Source organism: Drosophila subpulchrella, chromosome 2R (genome assembly GCF_014743375.2).
Source record: "Drosophila subpulchrella strain 33 F10 #4 breed RU33 chromosome 2R, RU_Dsub_v1.1 Primary Assembly, whole genome shotgun sequence".
In the NCBI taxonomy this organism is placed as follows: Eukaryota; Metazoa; Arthropoda; class Insecta; order Diptera; family Drosophilidae; genus Drosophila; species Drosophila subpulchrella.
The window spans coordinates 19,703,822-19,729,628 of NC_050611.1; the positions used below are offsets into that span (position 1 = coordinate 19,703,822).

General features: G+C 39.5%; 1 protein-coding gene and 1 non-coding gene across 4 annotated transcripts in view; one reads left to right on the top strand and one right to left on the bottom strand.

The window, feature by feature from the left end:
* The window catches only part of LOC119550137 (matrix metalloproteinase-2), an 85,059-nt gene that overhangs the window by 33,921 nt on the left and 25,331 nt on the right, over positions 1 to 25,807 (bottom strand). The window contains exon 1 of one of the 3 annotated variants that reach the window (XM_037858639.1): positions 18,880 to 19,470. The exons of 1 other annotated variant lie outside the window; for it this stretch is intronic. Coding sequence is in view for 1 of the 2 variants with exons in the window: in XM_037858638.1 (XP_037714566.1) it covers positions 2,385 to 2,515 (131 nt within the window). In the remaining variant the exon portion in view is untranslated. Of the gene's footprint in view, positions 1 to 2,384; positions 2,531 to 18,879; positions 19,471 to 25,807 lie in introns of those variants that run through there. One more of the 3 variants, XM_037858638.1, reaches the window with a different exon arrangement.
* On the top strand, positions 23,184 to 23,255 carry Trnam-cau. Its single transcript has one exon. It is a non-coding gene; the product is annotated as a tRNA-Met (tRNA).

The window sequence follows — 25,807 nt, forward strand, 5'->3', positions numbered from 1 at the left end:
CCGTTGTTAAACAAGGGAAAAAATGTTTTCACAGGGCCCGAATGGTGTGGGCTAAGGCAAATGGAGGAAATGGCTCGGGGGCGCAGTTTGTGCCAATTTTTAAATTTTTTGCCGACTCGGCATGGAATGGAAAATCATAATAAATAAATACAGTTTTTATTATTACACATTGTGCAGGCAAACAGAGTGATGTGATGGGGTCCCATGTTGTCAGCGAACCTTTTTATTCTTTTATTCTTTTATTTTTCGGGGGGCGAAAAGCCGAACTGCCAGCCAGCAGTTCCAATTTATTTCCAATGTTTCAAAATAAACGACAAGAAAAAATGAAAAGTACACGTAAATTGAACATTTTAGCGGGCTTTTAAGCAATGTTCAAGGTACTCACCCCACCTGACAGAAACAACAACCTACAACCTCATTGCACTTAGAACTTCCGCACGATAAAATTAAATGACGGCTGGTGCCGCACACCCCCGAGCATCCTTGTTCGTAACAATCTATATCAAAGTGGGAACAACAAAATATATACTGGGTGGGTGAAAAAAAAAAAAGAACTGGTGGATGGTATGGGGGGAAATCACTTATGGCAAAGTTGTTGCCCTGAAATTATGTTAACGGTAACAAGGTGAAAGCGCAAAATGAAAAATCACTTAAACAATTTGATATTTGATTTGCCTGGCTGTTAGGCCCCGATCCACAGCCCTCATGCTTAAAGATTTATAGAGTTTTCTGCGCTCCCCAGTTCATAAATACACGCATAAAATACCCAGTTGATTTTGGATTTACTCTACTCTCCTCTCCTGTCATACATTTTTTTTTTTGGTTTTATTTTTGGTCTGGTCTGAATTATGGCTATAACAAATCTTCGCCCCAGTTACAGCCGACGTCACGTAGCAACAGCCATTGGAAAAGCGATGGAAAAGTGGGCAAAATGAGGCGGCGGTGCGAGGATCGAGGAACCTAGACTTTATTGATAAAGGCATAATTTATTTGAACAATCGACAAAACGCTTTTGTCAATAAAGCCAGATAAATATCTGGCATTGTAGCAGCTTTATGGTCGTCTTTTTTCGTTATTCCCATTTTTTCCGCTCTTTGTTTTGCGGTTGCGTGACAATGGCCAAAAGGGTGGAGGGGAGATAGGTCGGCCTGGTACTCGAAAACGGTTTATGGCCGGTACAGTGAACTATAGATATAAAGCATATGTAGTTAGGATCTATGTGGAGGAGGTTCCATGCATGTTTTATAAGCTGGGACTGAGGTTATTGTCTCCTTGTCTAGTGGAAAGTATAGAACATTATTTTTTAATAAAAAAACCTGCTTACTATACGCTCAAATTTTTAATACTCGTTCTTAAAAATATTTAATACTTTCGTTAAATTTTTATATTTAATAAAAGTTTAATATTTTCATTCTAGACAGTGGCTCTAAAATTCATGAACTTCCCACAAGGAATCCACTGTGAACACTCCAGTTTTACGCATTCATTACTTTTTTATCACTCCCTCTTGCTGGTTGCGTAATAATGCCAATACTTAATTGAAATGTTGAGCCATTTATAAATAAAAGGTCACTTTTAATGAACAAATTGGTTTAATTACATTTGGGGAAACTGCATACAAGTCAATGAATAATAAGCTTTGCTTGTCTGCCTGCAAGCGGTGTGAAAAATTGAACTACCACTTGACTATAACACATAAAATGGTGACATCATGGAAATATATACGTCTGTATATATATAATATATATGAGGATACGTTTGTTCCGGCATATGTTAAACAAGGAGATTTATGTGAGGATGAAAAAAACACTGAAAGCACGGCAAACGACACGTCGCACTATTTTGCAATTTTTTGATTCTATTTTAACGTGACATGTCAGCCTGGGGGCGTCTGACTCGCCCCTTGGATCCTGAATCCTGAATATAGAATCCTGAAACCAGAATCCTCGGAAGAACCCAACTCACTTGGCAGGCAAACATTATCGCCTACGTGAGCTGGGAGCCCAAGTGACTCGAAGTTGGCCACGTGGATGTGCGGGCAGTGTATGAAAGTATCTGTATCTGTATCTGAACCCGGGGCCCTGGCTTTCGTCAATTTGTTAAGCATTCACACGTTGCACTGATAATTTTATTTGATTTTTATTTGATGCTACAAATTAGATGTTGATAACGCTGCCGTGCTCCACTTAAATTATAATTCTATTCGCTTACTTTTTTTTTTTTTTTGGGAAACAGGACCCTTATCTTCCCCTTCGCCCCCTCAACTGGCAGCTTCAAATGATTATTTTATCGCTGTTGGCAAACATTTGTAAGCATTTTAATTACATTAGAAAGCGAACACTTGAAACTTTGTCAACCGGCAAGCGGCAAGCGCAAAAACTTACCGCAGAAAGCACAAAAATAAACGCCAAGAAATTACAGCGAGTCGAGTGGCAAAGAGTAAAGACCAAGTGCACCCGAAATGGAGCAAGTCTGCTGCAGTGGAAAACTGTCGCCTTGGCCATAACGACAGCATGTTGTGGAGCTCCTCTCCACTCGCCCCTCGTCCCTTGCTTTTCCCGTTTTCCACTTTTCCGCTGCCAAATGAAAAGTTGAAAACGCGCCGCGGCAGCGGAAAATGGCGCCCTTTTCGCCATTCGACGTTTGCCCACTGTCGATAGATATAGATACATACCTGCAATGAGACGGAAAGAGAGGTTGGGAAATATTAATAAAGGCTTTGCCGCTAAAATTTCAGTCGACTGACGCCCCATGGCCATTCGAACAAGTTACGCCATCTACTTTCTTAATTGGCATTGCCCAAAAAGACATTTGCTAAGGGACAACCATGACCTTTTCATTCAGTTGAAAAGCCAAGAGCTTATAGGACAAAGTGGCTATTAACCGCTGGTTAAATACATAATTAGTAAATAAAACAATTAGCTTCCTGTCTATTAACGTGAAACATTATATCATACATTATTTCTCTATTCTAATGAGGTATGTTAAAATTCAGATCATTGGGAGTATTACTTTTTTAGATAATGCCATCTCTTCATCATGTTTAAGATTAGATCAATTATTTAATAATTTTCTAAGGATATTGATAGAAAATCTGTCAAGAGGTCTTAAGTTCGATCATTGGGATTGTAAGTTTTCAAGATAAAGCCATCTCTTAATCTTGTTTAAGTTATAAACATTTTTAAGGAGTTCTTTTTAGGGATATTGATATTGATATTAAAAGGGGGTCTCCAAAGCTCAGTTTATCAGAAAAACAAGTTCAGGAAACATAGCCATTTTTACTTCAGCATCAAAGGAATACGTTATACCAAAAAGAATGTAAAGAACAGAAATATCTGTTCCGAAATCAAATATTCATACTCTATAGGATCAGAAATGTTTATATTAAAATAGGCAACCACAACAAAGTTAAAACGCAGAACACAAAATGTAATTTGAAAACTTTTTTGCTGGCGCTTTGTTTTTGGTAAACAACACTTGGTCAGCGACGTCCTTTTTTCTGTCGGCCCCGCCCCCAATCCGTTTTCCGCCCCCCATTGATCAAACTGTGCGTGTTTCATCAGTCAGCACTTCTTGGCAGGGGGAGGGGGGTGTATGTTCGTCTGTGTACATAGGCGCGCATGTGAGGGGGATGGGGGTGTCATGGTTAACGTGACACCGCGACAACAAACAAAATGCCCGTACATGAAAAAAACCCGACATGGGCTCACGGCCAACGGCTTACGGGTCCTGGCAAAATGGTCTGGCTGCCACGCCCAGGGGCTGGTTGGGTTAACTGCTGTTATCCTGTTGCCCCAGGACTCTTGACCAGGTTGTTTGCGTGTCCAACTTTTTCCAAATAGACCTTCGACCATATTGATCCGAACGGACTCAATCTGCGTCAATCTAATTCAATAGGACTTCCGGGGGAATAGCAGAATGAAGTCCTAATAACATATGAATAATTACGATCCAATTGCCATAACGCAAGCATGTATCAATATTAATGGAATTATTAGAACGAATAATTAATGATTCTGTTTACTTTCCCTCCTTAAGTTTTTGTCCATTATAATAGTTATTTTGGTAGTTCATAAGTTACATATCTACTAGAAACATATTAATGTGTGTTAATCATTAACATAAACAAGAGTAGGCTATTAAAGCTTTTCATGGAAGTTCTTATTTAACATATTTCTTAAATGTATCCAATATTACCCAACAATCTATGTAACAAAGTATGTCATTAGATTTAAGAACCAATATTTCCGTCTATTGAGAATAGATTACTTTCCCTCCTAAAGTTTCTGTCCATTTTAATAGTTATTTTGGTAGTTCAAAAATTACATATCTATTAGAAACATATTAATGTGTGTTTATCATTAATATAAACAAGAGAAGACTATTAAAACCTTTTTAAGAAGCTCTTACTTAACATATTTCTTAAATATATCTTGTATTTCCATTTATCAATGTAATACTTTGTTAGTTAGTCAATAGATTTGAGAACCAATATCCCATCTATTGAGAATATTCTAGGAAGCCTGTCACAATAAGTAATAATAATACTAATAATTATTATTAGATTTTTACTCAGCCAAACTAGACACTTAAGTTAACTTTAAATGCAATCTTAAGGCTTTCAATTGCCTGGAAAGAAATGACAAAGTATCAATATTTTTCGTTCTACTTTCTTTCACACTTTTAACCCCTAAAAACTCAATATCATTGAGACTTATTTCTTTTGTTGGATAATGCTTAAGTAAACATTTATTGTAAATGCAGATCAAGAATAAATTGCGACAGTTTGTATCCCTTTGTGCGGAAGAAAGCTAAGCCATTTATAAATTTATGCAGACTAAACCCGATTCCCACCAGGGGATGACCCCTGACCCCTCCCCACTCCCCCGGCGCAATTTCCCCAGCCAAATAGCCAAGTCGAGAGTCAAGTGCAATTATAATAACTAACTGCAGACAGTCGAAAGCTAAAGCTCAATGAATGCGAATGCGAATGCGACTGCAGAGCCAGAACTTCTCAGGCAGATGCAGATACAGATACAGCTACGTATACAGATACAGATACAGCTACAGATACAGATACAAAGACGGAGATGTGCGACCAAAACTTGTGTGCAATTGTGTTGTCTTAATTGCTGGCTCGGACTGACACGGACTGCGACAAAAAGCGGGCCAACAATCCAATCCAACAGTCCACAATCCAGATTCTAGACAAATGAAACCGGAAATAATGGGTGGCAAGGAATGGGAGCTGGAAAAATTTCAGCTGGAGCTGCCATTTCGAATGGAACGAAACGAAAACTAAATCTAACGCTGCATCTGAAGTTGGGCGAAAATAAAATTAATTTAAAAGTTTTAAACAAGTTTTCCATTATATGGCTGCACGTCGTGGAGCATGGGGCAACTTTGCTTGCCGAGTAGTTAGAAACATTAAAAGTTATGCCTCGCTGTTGTTTCTGCTGCCTCGGTTTATATTTCTGATTTCTGATTTCTGATTCTGAATTCGGATTTTTTTTTGTTGTTTACGGTGGATTTCCCCAGTGGAGCTTTTAGCGATTCCTCAACTGCCTTTTGGCCTTCTGGCATTTTGGCTATTTAATTATGTTTAATGAATTTTAAATGTCGCAAAACTGTGGGGCTTTTAGCCCAACCAAAAGCGGAAATGGCCGTTTTACCTGTTTCAAAGTCATGTGCTACTTCCGCTTTTCTTTCGCCATACTCTATATACTCTATAAATAAATTATTTCTCTATTTTTCGCTGTGCTCTAATTAAATTGCCGCTCTTATTGAGGGACTAATGGACAGGGCAAACAGCATTAAAACATTGTTGCGTCATAAAAGCCACTTTGAAAGTGGTGCAAAAAATGCAAACAGCAATAAGCCAATGGCAAATCCATTTACAAATTTATACCAAACTAACTTAGTGAGCATTCGTAAATAAAACAAATTTATGACTGAAATAAAGTGGAAAAAATTGACGATACTACGTGTGTGTTTAATAGTGATTAATGGACAATATTGTACATGTCGCAGGGGATTAAAAAAATTTGTATGGGAATGCAATCGAAAAAGTATTTAAAATATTTAAATGATTATCGGTTTTCGAATGGTTTTTGTCAATTAGTTTGGGTGGGTAAGAGAGGTTTTTAGCTAGTGATACGTTTACATTTTTTTGCAAATCAGACATTTTTATTCTGATTGTCATGACATACCGAAGGGTTTTAAGCAATTCCTTAAAAATCCTTTGAAAAAAGCTAAATCAAGGGGCTCTCTTAATTCCCCCGAATCCATTTGCTCAAGGATTTCAAACGCAACATTATTGTTTTGTTTTACAATAATGTTGGCAACAATTTCGCCCATCCGACAAGATTGTTAAGCCGCCAGCAGAATGCCGTCACTTAACTTCATTACGGCTGATGCCCAAGTATATGAAAAGCCGTTGGAGGGGAAAATGGGGAAAATGGGTGAAACGAAAAGCTGAGGGAAAAAGGCTAAGCTTTATGGCGTGCGTAATGCCAAAGTAGAAATGAGCGCACGTTAGCGCAAAACGTGCTAAAATTTAATGTTTCAGGTTCCGTTCGAATAATGTAAGCGAGCGCAAAATGAATGATAAACGAGCACACGTCAAATTCTTGGCCAGACCGAAGGCATCGGTGGGTTAAGGGCAAAGACTAAGGACTAAGGACCAAGAGCCCAGGACCAAGGAGCCGTCTCAGCTGCCAGGGAACCCAGGGAACGTTGGTTATATAAATGGAGCATGAAAAAGCCAAAATAACAAAACGACCAAGTGAGTTGCACGTTTCCAGGGGATGAGGCATCTCCAACCGAGTCCCCTTTTTTCCCATTTTATCCCCTGTCTGTGGGCATTGTTTGCTCTCGGTAAACATTCCCAGCGTTTTTAGCCATCCGCCGTGTTTTTCCTGCTAAATTAGAATTATTGAAATTTCCTTTAAGCCATGGCTTCGCTTTGGATTGACATTAGAGTCAGCTGTTTTAATGGGGCTTACGCCTGAATAATAAATGGTCCGCCCCCTTTTGAATCATTAAGTACCCATATTTTGGTTACTAAAAAAGGTGTGAAAAAGATTTTGTCGACTAGCCAAAATAAGCTAAATAGGAGAAACACATACCGGCTTGGTTATACCTCACATATGTCAGTCTCAGCTAGGAATTTTTAGGAAAATGAAAGCGCGCATAGGTTTTTCGCTCTTCTGGCCAGGTTTTTTTTTTCCTATTTTGGCCCCGCATTGTTTGCTGCCTGCATATTTGACTGTTGACAGCTGTCTGGTCGAGGCTCATGCCTCGGACTGAGTGCCCCTGCCTCGGAAAAGCTGGCAAAAACTTTTTGGCATGTCTACGCTTTTTTCCACGAGGCCGCATCGCGACTTTTGCCGTTCACGCCGCATATGTTTGCATAAAATCCAACTGTGGCATCAGCAAAAGTGTCAAAATGAAAGATAAATTTCGCACACATCCGGAAATCACGGAATAAGAAAAGTTTCAATCAAAATGGGAATTTCGCGAAGAGATAAAAATATGTTTGCTTAATTAAACAATATTGAAAATGGAATATTTGGGAGGTGCATAAAAGTATGCAGTGAATGAATTCATTGTACTTCTGAGCTTGAAATATAATGTTGCATACTTTTAGACACCTCTGATGAAATTTAAATGTGATTTCACAACCCTAGTGACTTGTGGCTCTTCCATTTATATTTTTAACATTTTTAAATACTTCATCCTTTGCAATAACCCTTTAAGTTCTTCATGCTTTAAATATTAATTACCAAAAATAATTAAAACCTTATTCGCTGTCCCGTGACATCGACAAATTTATTGATATAAAGCATCGGCACATGCCACCCGATAAATCAACATTGTTAATAACCAGTTTTAATAGTTTTGGAAAGTCATAAATATAAATCGAACAATTTTCTTTATGCATCGCATTAATTTATGTACTCGCAACTATAGGGCAATGATTTATGGCGTCACTGGACGATAGTGTACGTAATAAAGTTCATCATACACGTATTTGTATATGCGAATGTAATCGATCAATTAAGGCTGGTGTTTCATTTCATTAAGCCCCGGCAATGTGCCTGGTATATAACAATTAAGCCACCAGCAGCACCAGCAGCCAATCAACGGTTAACTCTTGTTTTAACCAAACCAAACCGAACCGAACCATCAGAAACATCAGGAACATCAGAACCATCAGAGGGCCCGTCAAGTCGGCCAGACATCGGTCATCCCATCAGCAGACCCATAAAGGCAGTACGCCAATGAAGACAAAACATTGCTGCTATCATCGCTGACCAGTCGGTGGACTATGACTTCCCTGCCCCCTAGGATTCCCCACCAGCCCTGGGATAATTTTTCATTTTCATCCCGACACCTTTTTCAATTTCAGCAATACAAATGTTTGAATTTGTGCCGCTTGACTGACTTGACTGCCGACCCCAAAAGTCTGACTCCGGAATCGTACTCCTGTCTCCATCCCTCGGGTTTTCAGCCCCTCTGGGCCGAATGCAATAAAATTTCAATATGCAGCTGGGAAAAGTCATTTGAACATCAGGCCAGGTGGTTCGGGGTTCCGTTTTGGTTACACAGAGGGATATTACAAATCTTGGGATAATAAATATTGGTTAGAAGTACCATTTGTAAAGCTATTATCGAATTTAATAGCTTCTAGAAAGGGAAAACTAACACATTTTTAGAAAAATTAAAAAAAATGGCTAGTAAGAGATCATTTATAAAGCTATAGCTTATAAGCTATATGTCAAAAATATAATACAGCTTAGCTGCAATTTGCAAATATAATATGAATTGTCTGTATTTTGGGGCGTACTTTTGGTTCTTTTCTTATACTTTCTTCACTTTTCTTTCTTTTTTTTTTTTATATACTTAAGGGCTTGAAAGCCATCATTAAATTTAAATTCAATATTTGCCTAAACTACCCCTTATTCGGAAACCATTATATTTCTAAAAAAATGTTTAATGCCTAAAATAAAATTACAAAAATATTATACAGCTTAGTTAATTTTAATAAGAAAGGCTACATTAGAGGTTATACACTCTATATTAAGTTTTGAGAGTCTCCAAAATCACCATTGAATTTCAATTGAATATTTCCGATCAGTTGGCGAAACTTTCTCAATTTCGACAGCCTAATCCAGTAAAGTTTTCCCCGAGTGCACAGGTTTTTTGGGGGCTCATTTGGTGTTGGGTTGGGGGTGTGACATCTAAACGAAAGTGCAAAAAGTGGGGTGAAGTGGGCCAGTCTCGACTCTTCTGAACTCGAGTGCAGCCCGGAGCGTTGGCTCAGCAATCAATATGGAGCAGCCACTTGTTTGGCTTTCTTAGCCCGGCCAAGACTCGAGGCAAAGTAGCTCCAGTGGCTCCGCTGCCACCAGCTTTTTAAGTCCAAAGCTGGCCTCAAGTGACCTTTTCCCACTCTCGCCATATCTCGTTTGTATTTTTAGACCATAGTCTGGCATTTCGGAGGAGCGGAAGAAAAGCAATATTGCAGTTTTTGGCTCAAGTTGCTGGAAGGGGAGAGGGGGGGACCCTTGCTATTTATAAGTTTTTCCTTGCGCGTTCTGAAATATCAATTGAACACGTTTCCACACACACAATACAGTACGAATTCCTCCTCAAGTTGTCGAGCTTAGAGTGCACTTGAGTGCGGAAAGTGAGGTAGGTGGGGATGGAGATGGAGATGGAGATACAGCGTTGACAGCGGAAGTTTTTTGTTTCTCCGATTTTTTCCAACTCCTGTCAGCCGAATCCCCACAATCCCCATTCCACTTCATATCTAGTTACAACGCTCGGTCATGCCTTTGTTACAGTTTGCTTAATTGCAACGTTTTGTAACATAATTGCGGGACTGCTGTATCCGCTACAGCTACATTCTGCTGCTGCTGCATCCTTTTGTCCTCCTCAAGTGGCATTTTAACCATACTCTCCTGGAAACCCCCCCACCCTGGACGATTGTAGATTGCGCAAATTTTCAGTTCGAATTTCGAATGGAATACAATGGCCCATTGATTGGCCGGCGAACACGTACGATATGGGTTCATTAAAAGCGCGGCGCCTGCAAGTAGGCAGCACGGAGCACTTTCAAAGCTTACAAATCATAATTAGCGCTGCGGCCCCTGCATAATTAACGCTATCAGTGGGCAAACACATTATAATGTACGATTATTATCAAGGGGGGAGGGGGTGTCCCCGCTTTTCCAGTTTTTCCCCCCCTTTTTCAAGGGGGTGGTAAAAGCTCACTTAGTATGCCAGACAGGCAGACGCAGTCTCCAGCCGTAGGCAGCTGCCAATAAAAATACACAACTCCCCCATATCCCTCGGTTCTTCGGCGAGGAGTGGAGCGATTCCGTTTTTTGGTTAGGTTGGCATATGCAAATGACTTTGGCGCCTGGTGCGTAATTATGCGTGTCTCCCGCCCCTCCCCAAAGTCTGGATTCTTCAGCCACTGATGGTGCACAGCGGCAAAATTTTGGTTTTGAAACTAGAAAAATTTTTATGGTACTAAAGATTGGAGATCATAATGGAACTTTAGATCAAGAATTTGAATTTGGAAAAAATGTTTCTCAAAATGGATAATAATAATAAGGATTATTCAAAATACCTTAACAGAATCTTGATATTTTATAAATGTAATTTTGAAACACCTCAAAAGAATCTTGAAATTTTAAAAATTGAATTTATAAAGTCTTAAAGAAAAAATGTTTCTCAAAATTTATAATATAATATAATATAATAATATTTATATTCAAAATACCTCAACAGAATCTTGAAATTTTATATGTAAATGAAATTTTGTAATTTTACCTTGAAACGTTTTTTATCGGATAAACGTTTAAGTAAACGAAACACCTTAGAAAAATCTTGAAATTTTAAAAAATGAATTTTTGAAGTCTTAAATGTTTGTGGAATGATATAGTTAATTTTTTCAAACACCTCAACAGAATCTTTACATTAAAACATTCAATTTTTGTAATGTTTCAACCAAACTAGTTTATCCTTCTTTTAATTTGGTATACTTTAGTTAGTTGTTGTGTAGCCTTGAAATATTTTCAATTTAATTTTTGATTTATTTTTTTTCTCACTGTAAATGACTGTGAGCAAATGAAGGTAATGGCGTCAAATTCAAATCGCGTCTCATATGTTTTACTTTTGCGCGCTAATTTTATGATCATTTTGGCACGGCAGCCGGGAGGGACGTGTGCTGGTGTCAACCGAGAAACGTCTTCCTGCCCCTGCCCATCCCCATCCTCACCTCCAGCCATTTAGCATGTCACGTGTAATTTGCAGCGACCTTTTCCACCCACGCCCACCCATCCCCCATCACCCCACCCTTCACCCCCCGCCAATGTGCTAACGACCAATTTGGGCCCCAAAATATCTACCCCCGAGCCATTGTTGTTTTTTTACACGCATGTATTTTGAATATTAAATTAAATGTATTTTAAAGTGAGTTCGGGTTTCTCTGGCTGAGCAAAAAAAACCTGTGCGCTTGATAAAGGAATTTCATGCTGTTCTTTTTAATTAATACATATTTCGCATTTTTCGAGTATGCCAGGAATTTGGTGTATTTTTAGCTACAAAAACAAACACCTTTGTATAATGGCAACACGTTTGACAGATTATACAGGGAAATGCCACAAATATCATAAGCTCAATTGAGCAAAACTCTTTTGGATTGCATAAACTGCATTTTTGGTTAGTAAAGTGGTTCGAATGTTTGCCATCCAATCAATTTTTGGCTGGCCAAATGAACCGCGCAATTCTCCCGGGCAGCCAGCCAGCCAGCCAAGTTCATTGTGTTATATGGATGTATATATCCTTTGTTGCACAACATTTGCCTATCAGAGTTACGGGGAGCTTCATTAGTTATGTAAAACGAAAGGGATACGGCATGTGTCGCATGTGGTTTTTTAAATAGCGCGACAGTTTTCGAAAACCGTAGAACAAAAGCCAGGCACTCGAGGCCCTTTAACTTAGACAGGGCCGAAAGCACTTGGCAAAAAACGCTACAATTGCTGACTAAAAGATGAAATTCTACATTTTTAATGCGCCTCACCTGACACGCCAGTCGCCTGTGTCAAGTCGGGCCAGGCCCTTCAGCAGGACACATATAAGGACCTGAATATATATATATATATATAAATGTGGGCATATGTATGCATGCGCAAAACAATGCAGAAAGGATTCCGTTGATGAGGTGGGTTTTTGGGGAGGCGAAGGAAACAGAAGGACTCGGCGCGGCTTGTTAATTTCAAGTGGCATGTTAACTTTCTGACATTAAGTTGGCATTTCATGTCAACTATGCAGCCGTTGTTGAGTGCCACCCCGAAACCCTTAGCCCCACCTCCATCCCATCCCCATCCCATCACCATTCCCATCTCCTACTTGCCACTCAACCTATCTCTTTGGCCGTGTGTGTTACATGCGGAAAACGGTGTTTAGCAAAATGCCATCATTATGTTAATTATAAATGCAACCGGCTACGCCTTGGCTCAAAAGCAGTGGGCGTGGCAGGACAAAAAGGACACGAAGCACATGCGCCCCTGCGGCAGTTACACTTCCGTTTCCGGTGCCAAAACGGAAATGCTAAAACGCTGCGTTTTATGCCAACTCCGCCCTTTATTTAATAGCCAGACATTATCTTTTATCCTGCCGATGTGTGCAATTATCTGGGCAGTGATATGAGCTGCTTGGCTGCCCCATAAATTACCCATTCATTGGTGTACTTACAGGTAGCTATAAGATACAAATGTTTGCTCTCGATTTGCGTATGAATCTCTCATTGAAGTTCGGCCACATGACTTGACACTTTCAGTTGAACTCAATTAAGTTCGTGCATAAACAACCTCGATGACTCGAATGGATGCCGATTCATCTCCCCCTAACAGTCTACCCCTCCCTATGGCTCTTAATTTTTCCCTCGGTCGTGATGCAAATTGTATTTGATTGCTGTCAGCGAGAAAATATTCTATTTGGTTTTAGCAACTGCCTCTATTTTTGTTTCAAATTTTAAAACACTAAAGAAATAAATCGAGATTTTAAATGGGATATTGGTTTGGTTTATATTTTAGCGAATCCTTTTTGGAAAAATACGATAACATGTATTGGAACCACAACTCAACAACTTCAAAATCAACAATGTTTAGAATTCCTTAGAATAAGTCTTGATATTGAGAAGAATATTTTCTTAGGCACTCACTTAAAAATTTTTTTTGCTTATTTATGATAACGTCTTTATCAAATTTATTTGAAATTTTCGTGATCAACCGATAACAACTTGAAAATCAGTAAATTAAAATAGTTATAAACAACTTCAAAATCAATATAGTTTAGAATTCCTTAGAATAAGTCTTGATATTGAGAACAATATTTTCTTACCCACACACTTAAAAGAATATTTTTTGCTTATTTATGATTAGGGCCTTTTCCAAATTTATTTGAAATTTTCGTGATCAACCCATAACAACTCAAAAATCAGTAAATTAAAATAGTTATAAATTTCTTCGAATATAAATTCTCTACTTTTGATTTACTCATCCTAGCCAAAACAGATGCAGTTGATAAATGAGCTAATTATATTGTCATTGCGAGAAAAAGATGGCGATGGCGATGGGTAGGAAATTCTAACCACTTTTCCTAACGCAAATTTACTGAAAACAAGGGAAACTTTTGCGGCCCAGCGGGAAAGGAGGTCCGGGCAAATTATGTATACTTTCATCATCCGATGGAGAACTTAAGTTGGCTTACATATAGCCCTCATCCATTTCCATTCCATTCCATTCGAATCCCCTCCACCAGAGGCAGCTGCTTAACCGCACTGACTTTTTGGCATATCTCGCATAATCTGTGTCTGTCAACGCCTCGGACTCGACTTTCTCTAGCCACTCCCCCTATTATCCTTCTCGGACTAGCCAGGCGAAATCTCATTAAAAATGTCCTTGCAGCCATGGGCATAAATCTCAAAATTAAAGCTCACAAATCGGCGGGTATTCAAGAAGAAAAGCGATGAACGATTCGCGATGGGATAGAGAAAAACTTCACCCCGGGGGCAGTTGTGGGAACCATAATATAAGGCAGTGGCGATGCCTTGAATTTATGGGCCTTCCGCCATGTCCAGGATCCTGTTCTCTCACCCGGCTGCCAGTATAAAAAGCCATTTAAAAAGCAATTATTTTGCGTTGATTCAATATGGCGGCGTTTGATGGATGCCAGCCGAGGAGCAGGCATCATCAGTGGCAGAATGGCAGCCACCGGAGCCACGGCAGCCACGGAATCCACGGGCTCCAGGTGGCCGCCCAGGTGGAAACTGGCCTCCACTCATTTTTCAGCGGTTACCCGGTTACCGCTTACATTCAGAAAAATGTCTTGCAGAATCACATATATCTAAAGTGACACTACAGTCAATCAAACAGGGGGGAAGTACCATTTTCATTCTTTTTCTGGGTTTTAAATGGCTGTTTTGAAGCTGACTTTGAAACTAGGTGATTATAGATGAACTACTTCTTGTTCCTTACCCAGAAAATGGATGAAACATAGACTTAACATAGATAAATATATGTTTTAATTGGTAGTTTATCGGTTAAATGTTATAATATTTGATATGCTATAATGATAATGATAATGATAAAACAGTCAATCAAGCAGGGGGGAAATACCTTTTTCTGGGCTTTAAATGGCTATTTTGAAGCTGACTTTGAAACTAGGTGATTTTGGATGAACCAATTCATATTCTTAACCAAGAAAATGGATGATACATAGATTTAACATAGATAAATATATGTTATATGTGGCTTTAATTGGTAATTTATAGGTTAAATGTTATAATATTTGATATGCTAATGAAAAAAAAAGTTGAACCCTTTGTAATATATTCTTATGGCAGATACCAACCCACCACTCGAAAGACACCATTTAACATAAACATCTGAACACTAATAATTACTAATAATACCTTTAAAAAAAATATTTTCAAGGCGGAGATGCAAACCTATACAACTTGTGCCCTCTGCCCTTTATAATTTCAAGATGGTATACTTTTTGACGCCACTGTTCTCGTTCTGAGTGCCCCCACTGTAGCCACTGCAGTTGGCTCTGGCTTGGCTCAGTTTTCCTCTTTATGACGGGGCCAGCTGCAGGATCCTTCGAGTCCTGCCACTGGAGCCCCCTGCAGCCTCAGCAGAAAAGAAATCTGCATCTGTCTGTGTCAGAGTCGCTGTCCTGGGGAGAATGTATAGGGGAATGGGTACAAGTTTGGGTTTGGGTGTGCCCTATCAACACTTTGCGCCTTAGTGCCTGCCATGCATAAAACAGTGTGTCCTAGCTGCGTGTCCTGGCCCTGCTGTTGGGTCCTGAATCTTTCCTGAGAGTCCAGAGTCCAGAGAACCGAGTTCCGAGTCCGTGACTATCTGGAAATTGTGCTGACAGGCAACAGGCAACATGTTGGCTCGCCGCCAACTCGGTCAACAGTTCGATGACGTATGCAGACTGCAGCCGAAAGTGTCCTGCAGAGCGCCCTGTCCGCATCCTGTCCGCATCCTGCTGCTCGGCCAAGGAAAAAAATATGTACGTGCGCCACATAAAATAGAAATAACCGAAAGAAATTGTCGCATATGACCGCAAATCGAAATTTAAATTGAATGGCTCAGGAGATTAAAAGTTGAACAGTTGAAAATATTGCGGCCATTTCCATAAGCCCAGCTAATTAGAGGCTTAGTTATTAATTGGCCAAACAGTCCAAGTTAAATTCAATTATATAAAGCTTTTAAGACCATCTTTCAATACGCTAAACGTCTTAATATAATTGGTATATTTCGTTTCCACTTTCTTTAACAATTAACGCCACATTATTTGGGCCGTCGTCCCTTTTCCCATTTCCCAATTTGTTCTCTGCCGATAACAATGGATCATCTCGAACCTGCAGCCATAATCCTTATGGCACTTCCCCCGCCCCATCGTAATCGTTCATTAGGAGCCCTGTACTTTACACTCCAGTTCACACACAGCATCCTTTCAACCCATTTGTAGGCCAAACATATTTCAATTTCCCCTGGCCATTCCCGCTCCCTTCGAGAGCTTCCTGCCAATTTATTGCCCCTTCATTGTTTTTCCACCGCCTGCGACAATCCCAAAATGTCCGAAAACATTTAGGCCGCATTTCATTTCATTACGTTTTTATCTTTTTTCGGCTATAATTCCATTTTGTGCATATTTTGGTCCTGGCCCAAGCAGGGGCTTAATTAATTCCCCCGCAAAATATTTATAACTCTGGGGCCCCAATATGGTTTTGCTACCGAATACTGAAACATATTTTAATTTATATTTCGTGTGGCTTCTCAATGGGCTGGGAATCTAAGAAATTTATGCATGACTGCAACAGGGTCAAGTTGCAAAAGCCCTTGGCTGGAAAAGCTGGAAAAACAAAAAGTTTTAGCCCTTTTGCAGGGGATGGATCCCGACTACCCAGATAAGCAGATTTATGAGCTAAACAACGAAACTCAAATAACTGGAGACACAATTCGGTTGTTCGGTTTTTCGGCTTTCGAATTGGAAACGGTTTCCTCCTCTGGACCTTTGGATTGGGTTTCGAGGGGGTCCTGAAGAAGCGCCCGGAAGCGTGAAAGCCAGATAAAAGCACACACACGGAAGATTTATGAGCCGACAGGACAGCACACTGTGTGTGTGTCGCCCGATGATGGGCAGCAGAATGTCACAGGAAGTGCGAAGCGGTCGACTATTGACATGTCCTTTCCACCGGAAAAAAGAAAACTAAAAAGCTGCCCTTCCACAGGGCACATGTATATGTATATGTACACCCAGTAACTCCAGACGTGCGTATAACTTTACAGTTGCGGTCAGGAAAAGAGGACGACAGACATTCCCCGTTCCCAGGTAGCTAGGTGTCAATTTCGTTTTCATTAAGTTGCTTCTGCTTGACTTGCTCCTGACCAGGGGTTCTCTTAATTTGCGTCACTTTGCTTGGACGGCGGGTCTCGAATTTCAACAAAAAAAAGCGAAAAAAAAAATCAGCTAAAAGGGAAACAACTGCCAAGCGGCTGGCCTTTTGTAAAACAAGAGGCAAAATCAGCAGAGGCAGTAGCAGAAGCCCTACTTACGTTTCGTCTTCATTTTTGCATTAATTAATACTTATTACAAAAAAATATCCAACAGCAAAAAGGTAAAAGGTAGCAAAAGGCCAACGGGATTCGCTGGTCTTCGTTTTTGGGGTCTGGGTTCCGAGTTTCGGGGGCTTTGGGGCTAGGTAAAATTTTAATCACTTCCTTCAGCAGCTACATTTTGGTTTCATTTTGTTGCTGTTGCTTAATTTGGTTGGGTCCTTCATTTTTTTTGGTTTTCGGTAGGGGGTTTTCGGGTCTGCGAGCTGGTAATTTGAGTCTGTTAACATTTTTCTGGCCAGAAAGGGAATTTTCTTTGTGGCTGCGCCTAACCTAGCCAGGGACTTAATTAAAACTAATTCCATTTAAATATAATATGGAGCATTTTGTGCCAGCGACAAACGATTTTCACTTCCTTTCTCTTTAATTGAATTTTTCAGCCGGTCTTTGTTTCTCACGCAAATCTACAAAAGATGCCAGGACTCGGGGCCAAACGGGGAAAAGGCAGAGGAGGGTTGACTTTTTGGCTTAAAATCTTTTGGTTTTGTTTTGTGGCGAGTGGCTCGAAACAAAGCCGGAGATTTATGGAGAAGGGGCGGTTGAAAAGAAAGTTTGTTAGGAAGCTATTGGTGAGCTAATTTGGCATATTCCAAGGATAACGTCTCTATGAATATCTTACACATATTATCGGCTTAGGCTTAAAAATGCTATGATACTTTAACTATGGATTTCATATTTTTTAAAGAGGAAATTAAGAGTGAGAAATATTATCTATGTTATTATCCTCAGTGTCAAAAGAAAAGATATTATAGAAATATTTATCACTTTTTAAAATACTTAAATATCCCCTAATCTAGTTTATTATACAATCCAAAAATCAGTTCACCAATTTCCCCCGTAATAGAGACTTTTTAATTAGATTCTCTTACCTTTTAACAATCGCTTTGACGTAACAATAAGCATATGTTTGTGTTAAATATAAAGCGGATATTATGAATGCAAATATAATTACTTAATGGACAACACGAAGCCGAATCAATAATATAAATTTCACAAAACATTCAATTAATTCAGAGTCAGCGAAACGCTGAATGACCCCAAAATTAAAAACCCCAAACGAGGATGGCAAACAAAGAATGAAAATCGTTAGAAATGGGAGACCAAAAAAAAGCCAGTAATCAACTAGAAAATGTTTGACAATTGATGGTTGATTGCGGACAGACAAAGTGGGGACAACAACAAAAAATCAGCAAACCTATTTGCATTTTAGTGCCATATAGCTATATATATATATGAGATATATATATATCGCCTAATTGGCAGGCTGACAAGCGGCAGAAACAACAACGATGAGAAATTGTGGTGTATAATTTCAAATTGATTGCTGCCATATGCCAGTAGGGCTAATGGCCGTAGCCGGAAAAGCGGGTGAAAATTGTGTAATTTATGAAGAGATTCGTACGGCACTTAATTAACATGGAGCCAGGAATCGTTGGGAATCGTTGGGGATCGTTGGGAATCGGAGATCCACAGAGGCTATCGGGGCTAATTTCGAACCAGAATATATGACCCGGCAGATGGTCGGTAGTGCAATCTAATATTAATGCCCTGTGGCCGCCTGCATTTATTGGCGCATAAATCACTGGCTAAAATCACAGCACTCAAAGGGGTTGTGTTTGTGGAGGGGGGGTTAAAGGGGGCCAAAGCCGTCTTAGCCAAAGGCACTTACCCATCAAGAAGGCTCCTCTTTGTCGTGCACTCATTAGGAGGAGCACATCCACATTCACATCCTTTTCTGCCGACTGCACTTGCTCTTCGTCCTTTTCCATTTTATTTTTTTTTCGTGACTTTCTTTCATGTCAATTAATGCGACGCACTCTTCAAATATTAGCAGACATTATGTGCCTGCACTAAGCCCTCTGCTTGGGGGCGGCTCTTAAAGCGTTTCCGGCGCAGGAATCAGGACTCAGGACTCAGGAATCAGGAATCAGGCACAAGGAACTGGGAACCGGGAACAAGGACCCGGGATCTGTTTGCACAATGAGCACACAAATGACTTGCAGCACTTCAGCCTGGCTTTTTGTTCTTTAATCGGGGGCATTATTATGATGCCGCACCACAGCGAAGAGTCCTTGGGCAGGATTACGTGTTGACGTTGAATGCGCCGCTGATTCATGATTCGTGTCTAGAGTGGCACTTCCTCTGCCCCTTCCATTTCCATTTCCATTTCCTCTGGCAGATGATCTTGGTGGTCCTATTCCTCCTGAGACCTTCCATTTTCCTGATGATTTTCCTGGGGAGGCACCACTCGCACTGACCACTTGGCAGCAACTGAGCTGTGCGGCAAGTGTGCCGCCGTATTTCAATGAAAACTGTCACCAAGCTGGGTTCGATCTCGGAGCTTTTTCGTAGAGCTTTCTGGTTGCGTATAAGAGATTGCTGCGCATGCGCATCCTTAATTGCCAATCGGGTTTCGTTTGGCTTCGGCTTTCCAAACTTCGGCTTCATTTCCTTCGTGTCGTGCCTCCTCGAACTCGTCTCACATGTGAAAATTAAAAGCGCTTAACCACAATTAACAATTGGCCTCCCCCTTACTTTTTTTTCTCTTCCGGTCCTAGCAAACAAACAAATTCCGTAGGACCAAACATTAATCAAGACAGTTGTGACACTAAAACTCCCATCTATTAATCAACTGGGGATCAGAATAGAGCTGAAAACACCAAAAAACATAAAAAAAAAACAACCAAAAACAGCGTACCGCCTGCATTAACTGATTGTTGTTGGTCCCTGGGCAGGGAAACTTGTCAGTTTGAATAAAAGTTTGGATGCCGGCCAGTTGGTATATCGAATCAAATCAAAGTTTGATTTGACAGCCAGACAAACAGAAAGCCAGCAACCCGAGAATGGATGCCCGGAATTGATGTTGTTCTTTCCGATTCGCCCGAAAACTTCAGCCTGGAGTGGAAACTTTGGTCAGTGCAGCATAACTACCTCATATTCCCTGGTATTCCAAACAATCCCCACCCATTTAGAACCCCAAGCCAATATCAATTTATCAATTAATGCGGCTAATGAGCAGGCGAACTGTGACTCGTTGCTGTGTCACTTAATGCACGGCTCCCCCGAAAATACATATGTACTGCAAAATTAATTAGGATTCGCTCGTCATCAACTCTGACACATAGCGCCATAAATATCTCCGTGTGGGCACAAAGTATATAGATTGTCTGTCGGGCGACTTGGCGGCCATATAAACGTAACGAGATTTCACCGCACGGCAAATTGTTGTTGGGCTTTAATTGACAATCAAAGCCAGTAATCAAATTTGCCTCCTGACATTTTTCATTAGAATTATTATGTAGTTACAGCGGGTATAACCCACTTGCGATTGCAGTCCCCCCTTCCGAAGTAACAACAACCCTATATCAACAGCATTATATCGCGCCCACATCAAAGGCGTAAAATTGTGTGGACAAGAGACCTTTAATCAAAAGGTCCTGGGTCTATGCGTAGTGCAGAGTTCACGGGAATGCCTCGAGGAGTGGGTGGAAAATTACAAGGAAGAAAAAGAAATGTAACTGAGCATAAGAGGTAGTTTTTTAAATAAGTTTTCAAGGGGAAAAGCTTACTTTATTAAGTGAAATCAGAAAGCATTCCAAGAACTTGATAAATATATCGTTGGGACATTGTTTTTTAAGCCAAAGCTCTCACTTCATAAGAAATAGCTGCATATTATTTAGTATCCCCTTCATTAACTCATTGCAAAAAGCCTTAAATCCCTTGTTATCAAAAATTCTGGTCAGCAAAAATGCCAGAAAATTAGAACCCCCATTTTTTTTGGTTTTTCGGTGCGATTTGCTTCTGGCGCTTGTCATTTAATATCCGCAATTAAAGTGGTCATCAATCAAATCGAAACCTAAATGAATTAAAAGTAAACGAAAGGACAAAACAAAGGATGAATGCACAGGGCAGAGCGATAAACGGAAGGAGCAGAAGGAATCGAAGAAGCAAATGAAGGGGAAACGAAAGGAAAAGAAGCTACAGAAGAGGAAACCAAAGAGCAGCAGGAACAACCGAAGGATGAAACCCAACACAAACAGCGAACGCTCACGCACACAGGCACACCGACAATGACCGTTATCGCTGACCAGTCCTGCACTCAGAAAAATAATAGTTCCCCATTTCTTATTAAGATAATTAAAATTAAAATTAAAGATTTTCTAACCTTTTTTTCTTTTAAGAAAGAAAATAAGGTAGAGATTTTTAGAATATTCTACTGAACTAAAAATTGAACCAACATTATTATTAGTTAATAATTGATTTATAAGATTTACCATCTTATCGTCAAAGATAATTTTAATAATAAAATAATAGAACCCACCTTACCCTTTCCTATTAAGATAATTTAAATTAAAATAAAAGATTTTCTAACCTTTTTCTGTTTTAAGAAAGAAAATAAGGAAGAGATTTTTTGAATATTTTACAGAACAAAAAATTGAACAAACAATGTTGTTAATTAATAATTGATAATATATAGAAATGGTGTACCATCTTCTATTAAAATATAATTTTAAACAACGTTAAAGACTTAGATATTTTTTGTAATTTCAACAAAGGAATTTTTAAAAAAAGTCATCTTTATTTGTTTTTAAGAATGAAAATAAGACAGAGATTTTCAAAATATTTTACAGAACTAAAAAGTGAACCAACAATGTTATTAGTTAATAATTAATAATATATAGAAGTGGTGTACCATCTTATATTAAAAGATACTTTTAAATAAGGTTAAGGACAAACAATTTTTTTAAATTTCAATAAACGAATTTTTTAAATAAATCATGTAGTCTTTTTAATAAATACTTAAACAACTTCAATCCATAATAATATTTTCAAAATTTTTTTGCCTCAATCTCCTAGTACAGTTGTGTTTTTCATAATGATTTATTAATTTTCCCAATCATATCATATCATACTACTTTCCCAGTGCACCTTTATCCCTGCCCTCCGAATGTCTCCGCTCAGCCAGGACAGCGATAAACAAGTGCTATACAAACAAAGATGGCGCTCTACGCCGAACCATTGATGATTGAACAGGACATTAATCTAACAAAATGCAGACAGCCTGCCGAGGGGAGGAGGGGAGGGGGCTTGGTTCGGGGGCGAGCAAATCAACTGACCAACTGTGAAAGTGTCAAATTTCAAGCCACACATTGTTGGCTCCGTCTCCGACCCCCGAACCCCCCATCCTGGCCATCCTGGTCGTCCTGGCATTCCGTATCCGCATCCTTGCGGTTCCACGGAAGCAAACATAATTACGCGGATGCCAATGCTACACAGACGTGTATAATATTATAGCAGGATCAAAACGCGTATATATATATATATAAATTGTGTGTGTTGAATCCTTGGTCAGCGTCATTGGCATTTGCGTCATGGTCTGAGTTTCCTAGAGGTTAATTTATGGCAATATAATGTGGCGTTGGCCAATTTATGCCAATTATCAGATGCATTTAAATGGGGGGTGGAATTTTCAGGAACTATTAGTTTGTAAAGTTAAGGTACTTGGTTTAGAAAATGTTTGAAAAGCAGTTTAGGTAGTAACACATTTGATTAGAGGACCTATTTTCCAGAGCTCGCAGTGCCAAATTTGGATCAGTCATCATAATATTTAAACGAGACACCGAAATACCCAATTTTATCTAATCTGGTTTCACGGGATCCAGTTTTGATATCATTAATGGTTTTAGAAAGCTTCCGAAAAGCAATTTAAGTTCTAACACACTTGATTAGAAGACCAATTTTCCCGAGCTCCCAGTGCCAATTTTGGATCAGTCATCATAATATTTAGACGACACACCAAAATACCCGATTTTATCTAATCTGGTTCTATAGGATCCAGTTTTTATATAATTACTAAATATCAAGCATATTATATGTTGGTTCTATTTCACCAAATCCATTGGTATTGTATCTTATTTTAGCTTGCCTGTAAGTCACCCTATAAACAGACATCTATTTGTAGTATTTCACATGAGCAGAGTGGCGCAGTGGAAGCGTGCTGGGCCCATAACCCAGAGGTCCGAGGATCGAAACCTTGCTCTGCTATAGGGTTTTTTTTTTTTTGAGTTTCGAACCATTATTTGCTCTATTACTTCAACAGGTAAGTATGTCACTCAACAATTTGTCCACTTTTAATGGAGTTTCGCTGTGCGAATTTCAGTGTCGAATCACAAAAGTGACAAAATGCAATCGCTTTCCCATGTATGTACCTCCGATTGCAGCGTCATCTCGTTTTGATGGTTTTGACACAACAGAGCAACAAAGGCATCCGAAAAGCGTCAGCTGAAGCTGCTCATTTGCTGTCCATGGAAAATTAGACGCTAAATTAGCACACAAAACTGATGCACTAACGGTTTCGGTGGGGCAGAGTGGGCGGTCCGGGGTGGTCTGGGTTGCTTTTGGGTGATTCTGGGTGGATAGATGGCTAAGCGACAGCCTGCGAGTGTTAAGTTGCCCAAAAAGGACGTTCTGCAACGGCGGATGTGTGTTTGTGCTGCTCCTGATGTTTCTGTGGCGCAGTGACTGATGTGGCACAAAAACCGAATGCCCAGCCTGACTGACTAGTAGCCAGTGGAAAAACACAGACCCTACACGTTACACTGGGGAGAAATAACAGGGTACTTTTTACAGAAATAATATAGTAATTTCTAAGAAATATGAAGCATGATAAATGATATAATATCAAATTAAAGGCAAATCTAATAGCACAAATATTTTTAAAAAACACTATATTAACTTGGGGAAATGAATACAATCAATAATGAAATATTTAAATTTAGCAGTTTTTAGAACGAATCAAGGTATGAACTTATAAGAAATTTGGAAAAGAAAGTCATAGTTTATAAACAATAGATAGTTAAGATTGTTAGATTGTATGGAAGACTTTTAAAAACAAATACTTTTTAATTGATCGAGACGGAAACATTTAAATTAAAAGGTATTTTTGTATAATACCTACGTTAACTCTTTCTAAAATTATTATAAACGTCATTATATAAGAACAATTCAATACAGTTCCTAACTTTTTCATTATATAAGAATAATTCAATATAGTTCCTAACTTTTTCTGCATGTTTTCTTTAAAAAAACCACAGTATGGTATAAAAAAAATGAGTAAAACAAGTCTGAAATGGAAACATATTTTTTGTGTGTGCATAAACCAGTCTTCTACCCTCCAGAATTGACACATACAAAGAAGCGGACCGCTCGTCCATCCGCTCTACCCCCCCAATCCCCCCGCCATCTGCTGTTGTTGCGGCTGTGTCAGCGGGCGGTTGGCAAATGGGTTTTCAATGGGTTCCGTCCCTCCCTCGGAAGCCCAGTCCTCCAGTCGATGGCTCGAATTCGGTTCGCCCGCAGCTCGAACAGGAAGCGAGGGACTTATAGGCATTTGTGCGGTGGCAATTCCTGCAGCCCACTCGGTTATTAAATTTTGAAATGCTACACCTTGTGCGGTATCGGATTGCCGACTCAAGGAGTAATCGCTAAGACAAAGGATATACTGCACGTACATATCGGTGTGTGGGGCGGGGGGAAGGAAAGGGAAACCCTAACCTATATGCTATCAAAGTTCATGAAAAATTCAAAGACCCGAGAGCCAGCATAAGAAAATATGCCACATCATAAATTTGGCATATATCACGGAATTGCCGGGGGTTTGTGTGGGTGAGTGCAATCCTTTCACAGACACTGCCCGCACACAGACAGATGTTGACACAGTTTCCTTGAGCTCCGTCTGAGCTCAGCACAAAATGTCTATTTTAATATGAACCCAAATTGAGGATTTTATTTATGCACGAGCTTAGTTTACAATACTTGCCAGCTTTACCTCAAGCTGCTTTTGTTCCCTACTGTACGCGGCACTTTTGTTTCTCGGGCGCCCTGTGTTGCCTCACCCCCTCCCCTTTTATTCACTCTTTTGGCCCATAAAAATCGCCCCAGACAAGTGGCAAATGACTTAAAAAAGCGCACAGATATGGAATTCTATGAAAAAAATATCATAATAAAAATCTCCAGCAGTTAAAATAATTGTCACAGTAATAAAGCAATGCACGAAATTATAACTGACCCGTTGGAGGGCAGATCGTAGAGTACCCTACACAAAGTGTCCTGAATATCTACAAATAGGTAATAGTACCTACTGAAATATTAATTCTGAAATACTTATTGTGCCAAAAATGTTGTCTAATGACACTTTATCTTTCATTTGATTTGATTATTATTGAGATGCCTGCAGCACACTGTGCGTGTGGCGGCAAAGAGTATTGGGACCCTACACAAAGTGTCCTGAATATCTACAAATAGGTAATAGTACCTACTGAAATATTTATTCCCAAATACTTATAGTGCAACAAATGTTATCTAATTACACCTTATCTTTCATTTGATAAGCTTTTTATTAAGATGCCTGCAGCACACTGTGCGTGTGACGGCAGAGAGAGGGACCCTACACAAAGTGTCCTGAATATCTACAAATAGGTAATAGTACCTACTGAAATATTAATTCCAAAATACTTATAGTGCAAAAAATGTTATCTAATGACACGTTATCTTTTATTTGATATGATTATTATTGAGATGCCTGCAGCACACTGTGC